The sequence below is a fragment of the Pogoniulus pusillus genome, chromosome 6 (assembly GCF_015220805.1).
Source record: "Pogoniulus pusillus isolate bPogPus1 chromosome 6, bPogPus1.pri, whole genome shotgun sequence".
NCBI lineage: Eukaryota > Metazoa > Chordata > Aves > Piciformes > Lybiidae > Pogoniulus > Pogoniulus pusillus.
The window spans coordinates 20152504-20173534 of NC_087269.1; the positions used below are offsets into that span (position 1 = coordinate 20152504).

General features: G+C 37.2%; 1 protein-coding gene across 5 annotated transcripts in view; it reads right to left on the reverse strand.

Annotated features, from left to right (window-relative positions):
- Positions 1-505: 505 nt before the first annotated feature.
- MAPK8 (mitogen-activated protein kinase 8) overlaps positions 506-21031 on the reverse strand; it is a 46452-nt gene continuing 25926 nt past the window's right edge. For 2 of the 5 annotated variants that reach the window (XM_064144779.1, XM_064144781.1), the window contains exons 3-12: positions 20827-20956; positions 19553-19611; positions 19269-19407; positions 14427-14592; positions 10323-10394; positions 7824-8006; positions 6924-7048; positions 6165-6228; positions 3848-3925; positions 506-2942 (exon numbers count right to left, since the gene is read on the reverse strand). In XM_064144779.1, coding sequence (XP_064000849.1) covers positions 2797-2942; positions 3848-3925; positions 6165-6228; positions 6924-7048; positions 7824-8006; positions 10323-10394; positions 14427-14592; positions 19269-19407; positions 19553-19611; positions 20827-20956 — 1162 coding nt within the window. In that variant the 3' untranslated portion in view covers positions 506-2796. Of the gene's footprint in view, positions 2948-3847; positions 3926-6164; positions 6229-6923; positions 7049-7823; positions 8007-9893; positions 9966-10322; positions 10395-13217; positions 13495-14426; positions 14593-19268; positions 19408-19552; positions 19612-20826; positions 20957-21031 lie in introns of those variants that run through there. The other 3 variants (XM_064144780.1, XM_064144782.1, XM_064144783.1) reach the window with 3 other exon arrangements.

Here is a 21031-nt window from a genome sequence, read left to right on the forward strand (position 1 = left end):
ATTTCAATTAGCATGTTGTGATAATCTGGTTACTGATTCTGATTTTCTTGTCTTTGAAATTTCCATCACTTCCATTTGCCTAAAGTGCAAGCAAATGCAAAGGAGAGAGGACAAAAAAAACCCCAAAACCAAACAAAAAAAAAAATGGGCAGCAGCACTGTTATGAAGATGATGCCAAAAATGAACTCTAAGTTCCCACAGGCAAAGCTTGGACCTTACTGAAATAATCCTTTTAAGCACAGCTCGCTCACGCTGCAATAGGTCACAGCAGACGTTGGCATCAATTCGTTAACCCTACCTTAAGAAGAAAAGCTGAATTCCCCTCAGAGCTTATGAACTCCAAGGTTACCGTTGGTAGCACAGTGTGGTAAAAGCCTAGGAACCGTCTCGCTCTATGTTAATTTTAAAAGCAATTTTTTCTGTAGGACACCAGAAGGTGACAGCAAAAATTACTGCAAAGTTCGAAGATATTTCAATCACCACTGCAATCCAGACGGGTCCAAAATAAATGTAAATAGGATTTATATTTACTGAATTCTGTTCTTAACAGCACTTAGAGGCATCAGAAGTTCACTCTGTCAGTCTTAACGTCATTACACTGTGTTGACCAGAATATCATTTGGCTCTATATAACAATGGAGTATTGTTGTAGGATCAAAAATTTTGGCTTAATTCACAGCTTAAACTTTGATTTAAAAAAAATTACAAAATAGACCATTCTGTTAGGCTCTGTTCAACTTGAGAAGATTTTCTACATTCCAGTGCTAGATAAATCCAAACATGTCCTGCCTGTTCTGAGGTAATACACAATTTGGCAGGATCCTGTAAAAATTATTGCCTTAACAAATGTGGTTTAAAAAGGCAATATTGAAGTATTGGATACAAGTGAGGAAAGCAAAATTACAAGCACACAGCACTTACCAGCAGTCTAACCAGGCCAGGAAAACAACTGTGCAGCTTATCAATTTAGTCATCTATGAGCATTCCTTGTAACCCTGTATGCTTTTTAAAGAGACATGTTAGATATTGAAAGCATTACTATCACCTCTATTTCTCTGGAATGTACTGCAAAGACATTTTCCTCCTTCCAATCAGAACTTCAAAAAGACACCTACTTAACCCAGCAAGCAGAAGGAACCATGCTGAAGATCATCAGGCGTTCCTGGATGGCCTCTGCAGCCAGTTACTTTATTTGTCTATGCTCTGCACCTGGCAAGACTTCTGGATATTTTTAATGTTCATTTTTGTGAGCATTACTAATTTAAATTCCTCTTCACATTCTAATTCACTACACAAAATATGCATCTACATAAGGCAATCAATTATACAGCCTAGTTTCACTAAATATCTGCATTTTCCAAAGGAATAAATTCTGAACGATTAACTCATACATAACTTAAGTCAGTTATACATAAAATCATTCTGTAAATATAAAATGTAAACAGTTAAAATACTTCTGTGAGGAGCAGCACCATTTTACATGACTTTTAGTAACTGTTCTATGTATTTCAGTATCTCTTTTGTTTAAAAACTATATTGAAACCTGGGGCTTCAGTGCTGAAAACTACTGAATATTTATGATTGAAAATGAACCACTATTAATATTTCTGCTGCACTGGTCTCATGGTGAAATGAAAGATAAATGTTAATTTATACAGCTCTACCTCCCCCTCCTTTGGATGGCATATATTGCTCACTTAATGCATTAGATACAGAAATCCTGAGGTTCTTCCTACCCCTTAATTGTTTCTAGCAATCAGTTACTTTCAGTGGAGACAGCTGAGTTTTGCCCCTATTGTATTCAGGTCATTCCCTCTTCTCCCCCAAAAGCACTTGCCTCAGTAGACAAAACTAGTAATAAACCTAACTCCCAAGAATCACATCTGACAAGAAAGATAGCTACAGCATTTTTGTTTCCCCTCACGGCAGTCTAGACATCCTGGATACACTTCATTTTGTGTGTACAAAAACAGGCTACAAGCTAGAAGTAAACAGTTTATTTGCATTGCGATGTATTATTCATGAAGTATCCTCGTGTTTTATGGTGATCACAAGATTTGGCATGCCACAGCTCTGCAGAAAACATCACATCATTTTGTTAGGCTAGATATTTCTGCAGCTTTGGAGATACGCTCTGCTTTCTTAAGTTCGTTAAACCATTCAGATGAGGTTACTTTGCAAAGGATTGTAGACTATTTTTCTAAAGAAAAACATCAAATTAAAAAGTTACTACTGGTTGCTTTTGCTGAAGTTTTTCTAGGCAAGTGGCCAAAATAGGAGGACTTTGTGGATTGCCAGCACCACAGTATCATGCCCAAAACTACAACTGACTGCACTGAATTCTCTCTCCCTCCACCTGGACACAGATGTATGACCAAGCATAAAACTTTGAAGGATATCATGAACAAAACATATGGAATAAATTCTAATAAAAAAAATTTAAACCTATAAAATCTTAAATAATTCATTGTATGGTAATGACCACAACATTAACATGTGCTTTGATAAAACAAATCTTACAAATTCAGTAAAAAAAGATCAGCAGCATAATAGTAAAGCAAATATGCACATTTTAAAACCACCATAAAAATTATCAGGTTTAATACTTTACAGTTAATTACAGCAAAGAAAAAAAAAGTGGCTGCTTTTAACACAACTTACAGTTTAAAAGTACAGCACTTTATAATGGATTCTACAGTTATTTTTGAAAAAACACTCAAAAATACCACCAAATTTTAAAGGTGCCCTATTAACAATTAGAAGGACCCCCCTCCCAACCCCCCAAAAACCAAGTAGTCATCTACAGCAACCTAGAGGTCCAGCTGAAGTTTCTAGACTGCTGTCTGTATCAGAGGCCAATGTTGGATCTGTTGACATTGAAGACACATCATTGACAGATGACGACGAAGATGGATGTTGAGAGCCATTGATCATTGCTGCACCTGTGCTATGAGAAACAAAGCAGCAAATCAGTTGCAGATACAGTTGCAGGGTTCAGTACTTGCATTAGTCTGTCTCTTCCTAACAGTCATTCCTTTCCTCAATCTATTGTCAGTGTCAAGTCATTGATGTGGGGCTTAATTTATAGTATCTCAAGAAGCAAAAAACTCACTTGGCATGAAACCTGTTAAATTACAGGAAATGCTAATGGCCGAAGGTTAAAAGTCACAGAGACAGTACTGATAAAGCCAGAATTAAGATACCCTACAAAAATGTCAGGCTATACTGATATATTTTCATAAAGAAAGAAGGGATCTGGTTTTCTTCCTATCAGATCCTCCCTTTTAGGCTGGGAAACAGCTGGTGTTCATCCACAATTCATACATTCAGCCTCAGGTACCCAGGGACATTCCTGGATTGTGGACTTCAGTGAACTCTGAGCAGAGTCAGCAACAGCCTTCCAACTTTGTTGCAAGTTTTCAATAGCACAAGTGAAGTTCTATCAATGGTCAGCAAATGGGCACAAAAATCAGCAAGAGTTTGTCTTTGCTCCATAGATTTCCAACCTAGACATTCTACTTCATTACTTAGTAGATGTAAGTAGTGGTTAAATATTTTATTTCAAACGGCACCAGACTGTGGCAATGGAGCACCAAGACATTTCCTGAGGGATGAACTAAATGAGGGAGGACACAATGATGGAAGAATTTACCAAATTAATAAAAAAGAGATCTCAACCCCATATATTCAATTCAAATAATATCTCAAAGAGAATTCAAGAAGTTACTGGTCTTTTAGGAGTCATATTTCTAAGTGATACTTCAAGACGTGGATGTCTTGAACAGCTTTACTCCCCTCTGACCTACAACTCAGTGGAGCTGTGTACTGTGCTTTTATTGTAACCAACCTAAAGGGGCTGGTTGTCCACGTATAACCCCGTTCTTGGTTCTCTCTTCCAGGTCCATGACTTCCTTGTATATCAACTCTGAAAATGCAGAGGAAGGCAGGCAAGACCGAATCAATAATACATCTCTCATTAAAATGTACATTTACATTTCATAGGTTTCTTATTGGCTAGAAGTGTTCAGTCTTTATCAATGGCTTCTTTGACACAGATAAACTCAATAGGCAGTCTCCCATGGAACAAGCAGGACCAAACCCAGTCAGGTAGGAACAAGCCCAGCCAGCACTCTGCCATCCTCCCAGCTCACATCTGGCACTGAATTTTGTCCTCAGCAGCAACATCTAAAGGCCCAGATAACCATAGAATATTGGCACCTAAGTAGTCACTCCTAATGAAAGCAGCAACTTTATCTTTCAGATACAGAAGTTCCTCAACCTTTAACAGGTTACAAGCGCTTGTAACTATGCTAGTTTGAGCCTAGCTGGGATATTTTAGTGAGAGGAATTAGATTATAGGCTGTGAAAGGGAAACAATGGTGATGTCTACTTCACTCATAGGCTTGCTGAGATGTATAAAAAAGAACATAAATATAGATGATGGAGTTGCTCGCTCTCTCTCTGGCTCTGGCTGCCTCCCTTCTCTCCCTAACCTGCTGTCTGACTAATCCATCTGCTTTCTAATCCCCCTGGGCTGATTCTCCAAACTCACCTGGAACATAAGGCAAAGTTTGGGATAAGGTAAAGGGGTGGAAAGGAGGTGGAAGGGTGGTTGGGAGCCCCTCCTGGGGACTCTGGTTTCTGGGAGGGCTGTTGTGTTTCTGTATTACTTTTTAACTTGTATATTTCTGTCTATAGCTGTATATATTGTAAACATCTGCTTGTATATTGTGCTAAGCTGTAAATATAAAGCTTCATTCCAATTCCAACTTCCAGCTCAGCTGAGTCTAGTCTGGGTGATTTCATAAGAGTGGGGGGGGGGGGGGGGGGGGGGAGGGGCGGGCGGGTAACACCCAAAGCATCACAATAACAGGAATCTATCACTCAGCCTGTGTACTAGTCAGAAATTTTCCAGGCCAATGTCAGCTTATTATCCAGAAAAGACTTCAGCTGCTAATCTACAGAAGCATCAATAAAAGAAACAGACTAAACATATTCAATGCAACTCCTACAAACTGTCAGAACACTGCTTCTTATCTGTCACTGGCAAACTAATGCAATCACAAAGCATTTAAGAATTATAATTTCAAGAACAGTGGAAGCCTCAAAAATAAATTCCATATTGCTTGAAATACCCTCAGCAAATCTACTTCCAAAGGGAAATAACTCTGCTTGGAAGCCACATATTTAAAAGAATTTCCATCATTCTCCATATTTCTGCCTTTACAATTCAAACTCTTCTAACAAAAGGCAACTTAAAAATGTGGTAGTACTAGATTTCACAGACTTGTGCACGAAGTTCCTCCTTACATGTACCATTAGATCTGCATTTTTTCTTAGTGCTAAAACCACAGTTTTAAGAAGCAATTTCAAAATGAAGCACAGCTTTACAAATAACAACAATGTCCCTCATATACTCTATCATTTTACACCTCATACACAACCAGGAAATAAAAACACTAAACCAGTAATGCATACTAATAACCATGCTCTTGGATACATGACTCTTATACATCCTAGATCTGTTCCGCACCACAACCCCACTTATTTTCTCAGGAGCCCACAGCTCATAACTATCAGCATCACCAACACCAGCTGTAATCTCCCTTGTGAGACTCAACGAGGCTCTGGGCAACCTGGTCTAGTTGAGGATGACCCTATTGACTGCAGGAGGCGTTGGACTAGATGACCTTTGGAGGTCCCTTCCAACCCTGACCTTTCTAGGATTCTATGATTACTAACACTCCTCATGGCTGCTGCTTTCAAATCCTCTGCTTGTTTTTTCAATGTACTATTACTGCTAACATGCTCTCCACTTGAATACTAGTATTCTTACTTCAGACTTACATTAGTCAAACTCCTGCACCTTCTGCAGCAGTAGCAGTTTGTCCAGAAGATAGACCCTCCCTAAAAAAACACTGCCTTATGGTTTGCAAAAGGAGACTCAAAAGAGAAGGTCTTAACTTCACTACAAAGGTTTGGCACCTTTGCAGGAAAAGTTTTTAGTGTCTCAACAATCAGGAAGTTGTGAAGCACAAATGTATTCCCTTGCCTTTCCAAGCAGTTTAAGACTATTAGGTTGCTCAGAAGAATCTAGTAACAGTAATTGTTTGGGCTCAGCCTACTCCCCAAAGATTTTTTTATACTTAAAATGTTGTTCTTACCTTTCCATTCTTCTATCGTGTGTTCCCTCTCATCTAACTGCTTATCTGGGATCTTTGGCGGAGGCTGAAAAACAGAACTAACTCATGATAAAGCAATCAAAAGAGATATAAAACCAGAATGAATGAAAAACAAAAGTAAGCATTCAGAATCGTAACTTGACTTAAAAATACTGTAGTTACATGGTCATATATTCTCACATGCTTGGACTCTGCCTGTTTTCTAGATGCTGCTACACATTTTAAAGTTCTTCTAGTTACCAGCTTTGCTTATGCTACTCTAATAATTACTCCAATAATTAAAACGGGAACTGAAGAGTCCAGCAAAATTGCTCCTAAGTGCAACCACCTCCAAACAGCCCTTTTTACCTACCGTTAATTAGTAAGTTTTCCCACCAGCCACTGAAGATCAACAGAATTCTAATTGCCCTGTCTACATCAAGCATCTTTTCTATTCTTAGTGGGCCACAGCTAACCACTTTTCTTAAAAATACAAGAAAACCACCATTTTCTCATATGCTCAGTCCCCAGCCTTAGCAGTTGAAAGCTCAAGATCTAGTACTTGGAATTTTGCTGAAATGTTCACTTTTCAGTTTAAGAATACTATCAATTGGTGCAGCTAATAAAAATGTTTCTCCTGCCTGGGACTAAATACCTCAGAATCCATTCAAGGGGAAATCAAACCATACTGAAACAGCTGAAGCTCACAAATTTGCTTTAGTACAGTACATTCCTAATCATAGCCTTAAAACAAGAACTTACAGCTTCTGCTTCTGATGGATCATACCAAACATTGATGTATGGATGCTGCAGGGCTTCATCCACAGAGATTCTTTTAGATGCGTCTATAACCAGCATTTTTGATAACAAATCCCTTGCTTGACTTGCTGCAAAAGTGAAATTTTCTGTTTAGATTAGTGCCATATACAGTGCACACAGCATATCATTTCACAGCTTAAAAGGAGAGGAGACCATAGCAAACTAATTCCACTTCAGCATCTACAAATGTCTTACACAATTTGGAGTTTATGAAAGTGCTCCATTTGATGGGAAAAAAACAAAACACAGGCATGGAAGGAGTTGGGTATACATTCACTATACATTTTCAGCAAGCTGTGCCCCTTGGGAAATACAACTCAGCCACCACTACAGCCTTGTTTGAAACAGCAGTGGGCATGTACCTACATCACTCTCAAGTTGATGGGGAAAAAATCCTGCCACGTACTGTTAGTCACAGAAAATAAGGGAGGCTGTGACTCCGTGGCTCCACCAAGTAAGCGACTTTTAGAACCAGTAAGTTATTTCAATAACTACAGAATATCTACATATTATGAATATCAACCTTTATTTCCATCCCTAGAGAAAAAATATCTCCTCTGCCTACCCAATTTTTATTCCACTTTCCCCCCACTTTTCTATAAATCATGCTGGCATCTACCATTGGAATCTATCAGAGGAATATCTATATCTATATTTTCTTTATAAAGGTATCTCCAGAATGAATAGGTGTTTCAAAGACGAGAAAGTGAAGGTAAGCATCACCAGCACAATCACCCATGACAGGATGATTTTATAGTGAAAAAAAACCAAGACAGATTTCTGTTCAACAGATCACAGTTTTAAAGCTTTTTAAATGTACACCACACAGAAGATGCAACTTACCTTTAAGCTTATTGTGTTCAGAGTCAGCTGGAAAAAGAACATCTGGAAAGAGTTTTTCAAAGCTATATCCAGCATATTTAGGTCTGTTCTCCACATATGTTCGGACAGTAGGCTGCAATTTCTTCATAAATTCAGGGCATGGCGTTCCTAGCTGCTCTATAACTTTATTCCATTGATCAATATCTAAGGTTATACAGCTAAGAAAAACACTGTGTCCAATTTTCAGCTAGTAAGTTATGTTAAAACCACTTGAAAACCTCAGAGAGAAAATACAGAAAATTATAATAAAACATCAAGCTTGTCATCATTTATTAGTATTATCTTCCTAGAGAAAACAGTGAAACAAAGCAAGAGTATGGCACTGTAGCCAAGGCAACACTCATTTTTCTCAAAACCACCATTCACCAGCAAAGGATATATTTCTTTGTATAAACAGAGAAAGTTGGGAGATTCACAAAAAAATATTAGATGAACTTAAAGGCACTGCTTGGTCTCTGGACAATTTACTTCCTGATTCAAACAAGAATTCAGTGCAGTGAAGCTACTACACATCACCAAGGCTCTTGCAGGAACTACCCCTTGTAGGTGATTGTTGTTCTCTCTGTGATACCTCAACCCAGTCCTGGGCTCTCCCAAGTTATGATCTCTCACTGAAAATGTGCAACACTGAGCCCAATGGGCACACCAAGAGTTAAATATTTGCCCACATAAGTCAATGACAATTTTGTCAGAAACATTAATGCAGAAGATAAAGAGTTTCATCTTAACTGAAATTTTGCATAAGGTAAAAGGGACATTGACCAGTTCACAGCAGAATAATTTAATATGTATTATCTAATAAAAAAAACCAACTTTTGGCTCAGAAATTCTAAGCTGCAGACGGTTCCAATACTGGGAGAGAGCTCAGGTAAAATTTTATATACCCAAATCTCATTTATATATTCTCCTCAGCTTTTTCTTTTTGGCTACTGTCCAAACCTGGATATTGAGACTACCTGCACCTTCAGTTGTATATAGCAGGCCCTCTTGTATGTTCTTAAAAACGTAATGGCAAGCCTTTATATAAGGATTTTGTAAGTGCAGGCCTTTAAAACAAATATACATACTGTATGGCACAGAGTAGAAATTGAAAAGCCAGGACAGCAAACCAGATGCATAAACCTAAGCATGGTGCAGCTTATGCAGTGACAGAGCTGTGTGAAAGAAGGACGTACTGCATCTCTTCACTGTGCCTCAAAATCGTCACCCCTAAAGGTAACTATCAATTATGACACAGTTAGTCTGAAGTGAAAATAGTAAATATGTCTGATAACAGCTAAAAAAAAAGGTGTAGCTACTAGTAAAACAAATAAGATGCTAAGCTTTAATTAAATTCACTCATTTTTGACATGATCCAGAAGTTTCAACCCCATGTTTGAAACAGATGCTTTGTCTGATGTACTGTTCACAGGACAACCCATACAGACACCATCAAGTCATTTACAGAACAGAAAGCCAGAAGTGCCAAATATCTCTGAAAGCTGTTTGCAGGATCATTTTTGCATACAAAAATACAAAACTAATGAAGCTGATATGTCTTTTAGAACTCAGAGAATAACAACTGCTTACAAGTTTGAGGACTAAACAATATTAGTAAGTTATTACATAAAAGTGATCTCCAAGGCAGGAATCAATGCATGTGAATCAGTAAAACACCACCTAAACAAAATGAAACAAAATCTTACATGTGGTAACATTTGAAAGCAATGGACAGACACTATATTAAATTGGAAAAAAGGAAAAAAAGAAGAGGAAAAAAAAAGGAAAAGGAAAAAGATGCCTGTTTGCACAAGTGGTATTTCGTTCATCTTGCTTAGATCTCTAAAGACAGTCATACGCATTTGCTTTCAATGGTATAACTGTAGACATTTTGCAGCTTTCTGCAGCTAAAGTAGTAAACTTACAAATTCTATTTTGAAAAGGCAGTTTAAAACCAGTGTTTAAAAATTAGAACCACCTTAATCTGAAACTATATTGCTGTTGTATCTTTTGACCTTTTATAACTACGTCCTAGGCCAAAGGTAAGGATACGATCTGTACCAGGAAATAAAACACCACCTTTGATCATTTCTCCCATGATGCACCCAACTGACCAAATGTCAACTGAAAACAAAATGCAATGATATTAACATAAAAGATAGTTATCAAAATAAAGTAAATAAAAATATCTAGACACACACACACACATGAAGTGACTATAAAAAGCGTTGAGTAATGAAAATGAGTGAAGGTGAATGAATGCTAACTATAGGACCAGCAGAGACTATGTCCTACTGCTAGGTGCAGCCTGAATATAAATGAAGTTTTGATTTTGTTTTTAAAGTGTATCACAAGAAAAATCCATGTTCATTTAATAAAAAAAAAATCAAGTTATACAATATGCATTTGTATGACACAACATCAATAGAAAGGTTAATCACTTCCTAACTAATTCAACCTGCTGCAGCAGCACAAGGATACAGTCCCTTCCTGGAAAGAGGATTTTGTGGCAAACCATTTCGCCCATAATGCACCCCACAGACCATAAATCCACTATGTTTGTAGCACAAAAAGAAGGAAAAGCAAAGCAACGGTCATTTAAAATGAAAAGAAGCATAACATGACTGCATCCTATAAACTGCAAAGACAGCACAGGAAGAAGAGCAAGTCTTCATATTAATCAATAAAAAAACTTCAAATTACACAGTATGTAAGGATTAGCTTTTAACTGTCTCAAATCCAAGGCAGAAAAACATCCTTTTAACATAGTGCTAGAGCAATAGCAGAGACAGAGAGAGAGATACACATGAACAGAGCAGAGCAAAGCCCTTCTCCAAGCTCTGAGGCTTGCAAGGCTACATCTGCAAAAGACTGGACTTGAAGCACCAAAGATAACTATTTCTTGAAAGTAATTCCACTGCGGTTGTAGAAATAATTTTTAACGTAAACTGATGCTTCAAAATACTGTGTATTTAAACAGATACTAAATCTATTTTAGGAGAAGAATGAATTGATTATTGTACAGGAATTAAAGTTTGCCATCAAGCATTTTCTAAAAGTGAAATTACCATGCGTATCTCTCTCTAAATAAAAAGCAAATGCAATCAGTAAAAGATCACTTAGAATTTTAGAGGATCAGTTAATGACGGTATTAGTACGCCACTAAAAGATTTTTGGTTAAAATTATTTGGTTTAAAAATATTTCTCCAGTTATGCTGAAATAACATCTTATGCAAAACTCAAAAGTGATTTTTTTTTTTGGTATGGAATATATGAAACACATATTTTCTACATTACCTCAAAACAAATGAATTGGAAGACATACTCAAAGATGCACAAGTTTACTTTTTAAAGGTATGCCAATTTCTTTTGTGGTTGCTTTCAGAGATACTATTAACTCTGTATGCAAAAGTTTGCATCATAATAATGAAACTGTATTATTATGAATACTTTTATGTCCAACTTGACACTGGGATTTCAATTAAGCAAGTAAGAAGGGATTTTAAATGAGAACAATTGTATACTAAAAATCACACAAAGGTTCTGAAGCAGCTCAACGATGTCAAGCAAACAATGCTGCCTTTTCAAGAAAAGGTACCTTCCTCCTTATTTACAAGTTCCTCTAAAATAGTATCTAATCATATGATGTGAGATCATAGTTTTGCATATTAATAGGTCAAAATTAAGAGCCTGGTTCGTTTAAAAAAATATTGTTAACATTTTATCATCAGTGGTGTTCTTTTCTTAATATACCTAAATCTGCTGTAAGTAGTTTGTGTCCGACAGGATAAACACAACACTCATAACTGTATGGAGAGTACTGGGAAATGAAACATTGTGAGTCAGTGACTCATCTTCATGCCCTAGATGACAAATCACTTCAGAGGTGAAGAAAAACACTGCAAACCATTCTTCTGGTCACCCTACAAACTCAAATTTGTGATGTTTGCTTATGTTTTATTGCTTTCATTAATAAAACAAATCCTGTCTATTTATATGTCTCTAGCCTGTACTCCAAGGACTGGTCCTGTCACTACCTCTATGGAATACTGAATAAAATAGCATTACAGATTTGAAAAACTCTTTCCAAATCTACTACTCATGCAGAGCATATTTTATTCTTCAAAATCCTGTTTAGAGCAAGCTTACTATTCTCTATAATTCTAATAGGAAAAATACCAAGTGAAAATGAAATTTAAACAGGGTACTTAATAGAAAACTTAAACATAGCTGTTTCAGTGGGTTTGGGCCTTTGCTATTCAGTGCTTCCTTCCTGACAATCATTCATATAACAGCACAGAACTCTAAGTATGTTAAGGTATCTGTGTATGAACAGTTTTGGTGTACTACAGTTCCTAATTTCTTGAGCTAGCAAGGTCTGATTTCTTAATTTAATATACCCAAATATGCTTTATCTCCTTCGGTATGACAGTCTATGTAGAGTTATCTTTACAAATAGTTCATATGAGATGTTCGCTAGTTTTAAAACAATTAAAGATTTCCTAAGTGTACAGTACTGTACCAAAAGGAATATCACTCTGCAGTTAAGTATCTTGGTCATCAAAACACACTATTCTTGTTGTCCCACATTAAGTTTAGCAGGGCACTGAAACAGCATAAAGCTGCCAGGTGCTCCTGTTCAAACTACATTAGTATTAACCATTACTTAACTGTCAACTAACTTTCCCAACTTCTAATTTAACTATGGCTTTAATGGGCTAAGAAAGGTATCAATACCAACAGGTGAACATGTTGGACAGACCAGAGTTCTTATTGTCATTACATTCTTTATAGCTGCCTCCCTCATCTCTCTGAGCTCCACCATGAGGCAACTCCTCAGGCAGCAATTAAGAAGAGTAACAGTTTCTGTAAATAGCCTTTTAATGACAACAGTGCATATGGAAATTACAGATTGTCTTCTGACTCAGCCCACAGACTTACTTTTACATTTGCCAGAAGTGCCATTCTTAATGAACACATATTTGGCTTTGAGGAGGCTGAGAGCTTTTTATATAAAAGTAAATTCTAATTTACTTTCTGCCACATACCAGGACTCATGCTTGCTTAAGAAACAGACTGTCAGCAGCATGACATGGTGCTGTAGAACACAGTCTATTTAACTCCAATAATAACCTAAGCAACGTTTCAGTGGACAGAATGTTTTGCACTTTCACAACCCAAAATTACTTCAATATGTAAGAGAAAAATGCAAAGTGGGCAAGCGAAGTCAGAAAACTTGTGACTTCCACTGTATCAATTGCTTCTGTAAAGCAGCTGCGTGACTTGAACTACAGATTTAGGTTCTTTGATGTCCCTTAACTGGTGAATGGGGAGAGGGGGAAAAAAAAGAACTTAAATATATGTTTTCTAAAAAATAGCCATCTATGGAGGCCATTAGAAGTAATGCACATCCTCTCATGCACACTAACAATGCAACAGAAAGAACACCCACAAGCCTTGCCACAGCCCCATTCCTTTGAGCTGGTTTCTTTCATTGTCAACACCAACAGAAGTTGTTCTTCTTGGCTTTTATACATGATGACAAAATCAGCTCTCAGTGCATGCAGCAGCTATCATTTACACATAACCTGAAGTCACTTGCTGTAACAGTATATGCAGTTGGCAGGCAAGTTTGCAGACTATTTTAAGAATCCTGAAAAGCAAAGCAAGCCCCAGTTTTGTCAGTAACCTGAGAAGACATGCCTCACGTCACCAGGAGATAGCTAACAAAGCCTTAAGTATCACAGCATCTCATGAGCCTTACTGGAGGACTAAATCAGTAAGAGTTTAAAAAAACCAAACCCATCAGCAGAGACCTCTGCGCACTGTGCCTACCTGAGGTGAAAACATCAAGTGAGCTGAACTGACAACACAGACAGCAAATCAATGCAATGGCAGCAGAATTGGGGCTACTACAACAGAACTTCAGGATGACATGTTACTTTGGTTTCCTAAAGGATACTAGCTGGAATTCATCATGGACCTCAAAGAACCTATGATGCTACATAACAGTACTCTCTGCATTCTTGGCTCAAGTATAATACTGTTTTTTTTCTTCAGTAACATTAATTAAGAGCTCAGTGCAACAGGTTTAAAGTAGGTTGGTTTCAACAAAAAGTAACATCACAGTAAGTAGTTTGAACTCTCTTGTTCCTCTGTAGTCTTTAAGCTCCCTACATCCTGAAAGTCTATACTGAATACAGTTAAACATTAAATTTAGGACACGTATTTACTGATGAATTGCAATTTACATCCTCATTAGAAATAAAGTCAGGTGAAGGTATATCAAGGTACATACCACATATTATGAAAATATATTTCCAGTTCTTCCTGGATGAAATTTCATCTACCAACCAAGTTATTTAAATTTTTAAACAAACAAGGCCCTCAATTTTTTTTCCTTATTAAATGCAAACATTTCTAATGAGTTGAGTTGAATAAACAGTTGGTGTATCCAGAATCTGCATTTTGGTCACAAGACTAACTTATAAAATTTCTACATCTTGAAAAAAGCATTAACATGTAAAATGTGGTGTGCCAAACAGAAAAAAAATAAAGCTATGCCAAAGAAAGACTATTGCTGACCGTTTTCTTTGTATCCCATCCCTAGGATGACCTCTGGTGCTCTGTAGTAACGAGTCACTACATAAGGCGTCATCATAAAACTAGTTCCTGCAGTTCTGGCCAGTCCAAAGTCAAGAATCTTCAAAGTGCAGTCTGACTTTACTACTATATTACTGGGCTTTAAATCCTTTAAAAAGAAACATCATATATGACTGCTAAGACAAGCACATAGTACTCTGTGGTTCACATTTTAAAAAGATAATACTGCTGACATTAAACCCCACAAATACAAATCTAAGTTATTGCTATATCTGCACTTTCTTTTCCCGTCACATTAATGCGTGTGCATTCAGCAGACTACAGAATTAATTCCCTCATTGTGTCTGTAGATTTATACAGCAATTAAAGAAGGAAAATAAAACCAGCATTACAACACAGGTTAGCAACATCTGAAATAAACTGAGGTTAGTAAGAAATGTTAGCTCTGAGAAAAGGTCTAGAAACTGCTCACTGGAACAATGGTACAGTTACTAGTAACTTGACAATTGCTGGAGTAACTGGAAGCAATAATCACTTTGATACATGAATTATTAAAATTATAACATGAATGTAAAGGCTAAAAGGTTTCTTTGCAAACTGAGGCTGCATTACCTCTCTTGAGATATTTCTCTCAACAGGGAGGAAATCCCCACACACAAACAAATTTAGTTTTCCATTTAAGATATGAGTTTATATCAAATTTTGGTGACCAAACCCAGAAGGGCACCATTGAAAAACTGCCAGAAACTAACACAGTTGTCATATTTATACAGCTTCACATCAACTAAGTTAGAAAACGTGGTAACTGTATTCCCTCCATTTGAACCCTGAAACCACACTGACAACAGCAGCTTTACAATATCTATTTATACAGACACTACGCAAGCATACTTGGTCATTATCTCAGGAGGATCTTACACACAACTGAATGTCACAGAGCAAACATTACAAACAGAGTAACTTCAGAATGACTTTGTCATCATAAAATTATTCATAGCACACGGGCTCACGTATATAAGGCTTGGATCCTTTCTGCCAACACTTCACAAGATTGAGCAGAGAAAAATCCAAGATGTGACAGAGAACTGCAGCATTTGAGCTGCAGGCATTTGGTAAGTAGTCCAATCTTTCACTGTTTCATGAAGACATAAAAGTGACTATCTGCAAGATATATGTAGCTTTCATTTGCACTTGTATGGCTTTCAGCAAACAGCTGAGAAAGCTAAGAAATCTGCATTAAAGAGAGGAAACAACAAGCACTCCTGAAAAATAGTGTTTTAATGGGTAATTAAAAGTCTTGCATACTTACACATTCACACATGCACTACCAAATCACACAGACCCTGCAGACAACCCTGACTTAAGAGATGCCACAAACGAATTCAAGTACAAGGCATTTCAAGTATTTAATATGTTTATTATCAGACTTTGTACACTTCTATTATTTGGAGGATTTTCATTGTAGGATCCCAGGTGTATGATCACACTATTAACTGTGCTCATCCTCCCAAAAGCTACAGAATTAGTACTGAAAATCTGAGGAGATCTTCCCTTTGCAAGAAAAAATATGAGGACAAAAAGCAAAAGCTTGCAAAGTATGGCCCATTGTTAATTTCTAAACATCCTGTAGTTTTCATGAAATCTAGGAACACATAATTTGGTATACAGAACTGTCCTTCAAAATGATGGAGGAAAGAGCTGACAGTTACTGCATATAAATGCACACAGAGCCAATACCTCTTATGTTTTAAATAAACAAGGACTCAAAAGCTCCTATATAAAAGTGATCAAGTTAGGCTGTATAAATATATGCAAAGTATATAGCAGAAGATATCCTGCCTTAAAAATGTAAAAAGTCAGTCCTCAAAAATCAGAGATTATTTATGGTCACCTTCCCACTAGAGGGAAAGAGTGGCATCACTGGAGAGTAATTCATGGCTTCTGTAGGCTTTTTGTTTTATGAAGATTTGTGTGAAGGTCTTCTGTAATTAGGCACCTTTGTTAAGTGCTCCAAATCGGACAGAACACAACGTTTCAGTGCCTCCTGGCAAGACTAATAAGATACTTTGTGTCCTTCAGGAAGTCAGTGAGGCAAAACTCTGCAATGCTAATCACTTATCCACCCTCAGCCTGCAAAATAAAAATGAATGTGTACTTCTACACTTGCTGGAAATTCCATCTCTGCAAAATGCTTTGAACACAGTAATGTTCATTTGCCAACATCTGTTAAAGTCAATGTACAGCTATAGCAAAATCTCTACCAATATCAAATCTTTATCCACTGATGTGGCAACCAAGTATGCCCCTTACAACTTCCAGGTGAAATTGTGCGAAATTCTTTGATCTCTGCCTTGCTCCATGCCTCTAGTTTGCTATGAAAACTCCACTTACTTCTAATGGCAAGCAATACTCAATGCTACAGAATGTTGTAATTTACATTACCCAGCAAGCTATGAAAAAGTTACTGAGATTATAAGGTTATTGCAGCTGCGCTAGAAGCAGGAGAACACAGTTAAAAAACATGAAACTAACACTAAAAAGAGCCTAAAACTTTAAAGGACACTAAAGAAGTACACTGGGTTGATAAAGAGAATACTCCACAAGCAGTCACAGTAGTGCAGCTTATTTAAGGAGTTTCAACACAGTAATTAGCTTAAGACATTAAGAACAGTGGTGCTGAAAGGCCAGTAAAGTTATTACTGCAGTTAACTAGTCCATATGAAATTTGTCCCTTTTCAAACACGCCTTCCTTTTCTTCTGAGGTTTTAAGTTGTCCCACAGAGCATCAGAATTTTAATACTTTACACCTTGAAGTATAAAGGCACAATGCACACAGTTAAGTAATGAAAACATTTTGTCTGTACATATTTATTCTTCTAACAAAGTCTGAGAAGAGGCTGTCAGTTGAAAATCTATCATGAAGACACACAAGTGAAATTCATCTGTCCACATTCTTCAAAAGCATCCATGCAAATATATGTTACTATTCAAATAGCAATTGAATCTATTGTCTCTTTGGTATTGGTCACCCTTGAACTTTACTGCACAAAGTGAAGTGTTTCAAAGACTTCACCTATATTTACAGGGGAAAGAATTCTACCTTCGAGGCTGTCTTTACTCCTGCCCAGTAACTACCTCAGTAGTTACTTCTTTTCTGTAAATATGAATATTTACATTTATCCATGAGTTCTACAAGCTTAATGCCTGCTTTACAGGTGTACAAATTGCCTTTGAAGCAAGCGTTTAGAAGTTCCCTCCTGCCTGTGCTAAGATCCACAGAGACACTCTTACGTTATGTACTCTAGCACCTCCATACAATACACTGTTTGCCAGAAATTAAAAATACCTAGGAAAACCCACAGCACCAAACTTACACATCTAGGTACTGAAGAGACCAGAAAGTATGAATCTCCATACATAATTGTTACTTCAATCTCACAGGCACATGCAGCAGAACACAAAGAGCTGCATAATATAAATCCTATGCAATACAGTATCACGACTGTATTAAATGCAGTAACCTAGTTTAGTCTAGCATTCCCAGAACAAAGGAAGAAGCCCACTGATCTGTCTTAATGCCCACATGCAGACCAAGTAGCACAGTGTGCAAGGCCTGGTTGCAGACAATGCTTTTGCCTACACCTTCCCCCACCCATCTCTTTCAAACACAGCAGTTAGGGCACACCGCATGTAAGAAGGAACTTTTCACCTTCCTTCCCTGATCACCTCACTGGAATGTTGCTACTGATCAGTACTAGAGCTAAGCAAAAAGAAGCAATTTTTGACCTTTCAACCCTTATTCTCTACTCAACCAAATGCCCCAGTTCCCCCAAAAGAAAAACAGCATACTGAACAGGGTCCAGCCTGTAGGCTGTTCAACACAGAAGTCACACTGAGGTGAACTACTGAACTGGATAAGAATCCTAACACAGCAATTCTTGTGGTAGCACTCAAAACTGCCATTCATGATTTGCTTGATTGTGTACATCATCCATGAGGAATACTATGTAGCAATGACTGAAAGTATCACACATGAATAAAATAAACGATATTTACTGCATCATTTCAGAGATGAAAACCTTCAGAACTCTTAAACAAATCACAACAAAAATATGCACAACCGTAGAAATACAATCTTAGTTCCCAAATAGCAGAGATCATCTCTGAAAATTTGTAGCCAGACAATTTCAGCAATGTTTGCATTACATACATGTGAGATCACATACACACACACACATATGATGTTTAACTTGAATAGGCAACATTAAATTCAGAATTTCTTGCCTGGATTGCAACACACACACACACACATCCCATTTAAAAAGCAGCAGTTTGCCTGCAGGCAGTCTGAATTAATGCTTTGTGACACAAAGGTGTATGAAAGTTCCACTTATGGGTCTTCATCATCATCTTTTTACCTGGAGACTTAAGGTCATTACTTTGGTAGTAAAAGCGAGGAAACGAAGTGGGCAGCTCTTTCAAATGGTGAGATTTCAGGTTTGGTTACCAAAACAATAAAGGCAGAGATGCTTTCCTGCCATGACTACTAAAATAGAACATTATACAGAATCAGAGGAGGTAATGTAACTCACTGCAAAACATCTTTATTTGCTCTCCACAGATCATTATCCAATCATTTAAACACTCAAAAGGTTGATTCCAGAATTACACTGGACAAAAGTTAAGTGTGATGATTTTCTTTCAGCTTTATCTCTCTGCCTATGGATCAGGCTATGGGTCACCTTTTCTGTATTTTTTCTGTCTTTTATATGTTCAAAGCAAAACCAACTGTAAAGTGAAATATATACAGTTATGTTCACTTACCCTATGTATGATTCCAGCTGAATGAAGATGTTTAATACCACACAGCATTTGATAAAGAAGATAGGACATTCGTTCATGATCTAGCTCCATCTGAATCACCTGGCAGAGATTTGCATCCATGAGCTCCATCACTATGTAGCTTATGAAGGAAAAAAAGAAAAAAAAAGAATAATCATCAGCTAATAATAATAATCAGCACAACTCAGTGCATTCTTCCCCTTGGTCATCTTTTTGTGTGAATATTTTTTAAAGTAATTTTCAGCTTTAGTTCAGATCACACTTACACATCTTGAAATTCTTCCAGGGATTTTTGTGGTGTGAACACATTCAGTAGGCCAATTATCTGTAGAAAGTGGGAGAGGAATTATAATTGCACAAAAGCAACAGCAAAGTTGTAAAGTCAACATTTCAAAGCTAATGATCAGTATTCTGACGCAAACCTCCCAGTACATGCTGAAGCTCAAATGTTCGGTGGCTCAACTGGGCCTAACATGCTGCAGTAGACACTAATGATTTTAGGAGGAGTATCACATGATCTAGAGGCATTCTGTGTGCGTTAACAAGATGATATAAAAACCTTAAAATCTAAGGAATCTAGTCAATCTTTCCTGCCTCCTACTTTTCATTTGAAGAGAACTTTTATTGTATATGAAGAAAAATAAAACTAAAAAAGACTACTTACAAGACAGCTCTTTGCCATTGACAAAGGTGAAGCTACAACTCCACCCAAAGAGAAAAACAGATTCTTTAAGCTGCTTCAGAACGTTTCAGTTGCTAAGGAAGGATGAGATGTGCAGAAACAGGTCAAGCTACTCCTTTTCAAGGGAGCAACTTGCAACAAGTTAGCATTGTTAAAATTATACTATTAGGTAAGCCTCTAAAGACCCCACATGTAAACTATTCCTGTCTTAGAAAAAGTACAAAAGTTTCCCAAGTAGCTAAAAGACAATGTAAGTCTTCTATCAATCTCTCCTTCCCTACCAACCAGGGTGATTTCTATCTTACTACTGCAGGGATATTAAAAGGGAAGGTAAGGAAAACAGCACACATCTCTCTTTAAATGATGAAAAGCACCAATATCAGCTTTCTAGAGTTCAACCCTGATGAATTTATCACTTCTGTCCCCATTTCTGTGATCTGGTCTATAACTCAGTTTCAGAAGGATCAGACAGTTCCTGTTGCAATACTGCAAGATTCCTAACTCAGTCATGAACCAGGAAAAAAAACCCACAAATTATTACAGCCTTGTTTTTCCTATTTGTCTAGCAAGAGCAGCAGAAACAAAGATGCAGCCACCACTCATGACATTCCTATTTTCCAGCTGCTTGTGAAATGTAGCAGCATAACACTAACTTACTTCCTGAGTTTGAAGGGAGTACTGAAAGATTAGTCTAGTCAATAATAAACCGTCTGAAAGAGCCTTTTATGCTTATCACAGAGGTACAACCATGCAATGAAAGATCTCTACAATCTGCAGAGGATGCCATACTCTGAAGTAACATTTTCAGTTTCTACAAAGAATAACCTAGTAAACTTTGAAACAGGACAACACACTCACATTTTTGTGATTAACACACTTCATAAGAACAAGTTCTCTGTAGGCTCTTTTAGCATGAGTTTGGTTCTGAAATGGTCGGCTTAACTTCTTGATGGCAACATTTCGTTCAAGGATGGCATCATAAGCTGCACTGTAATGAAAAATAGTATTATTACATCTCAGGTCCTTTAAGCTGTGACAGCTACCACATTTTTCAGATACCCTG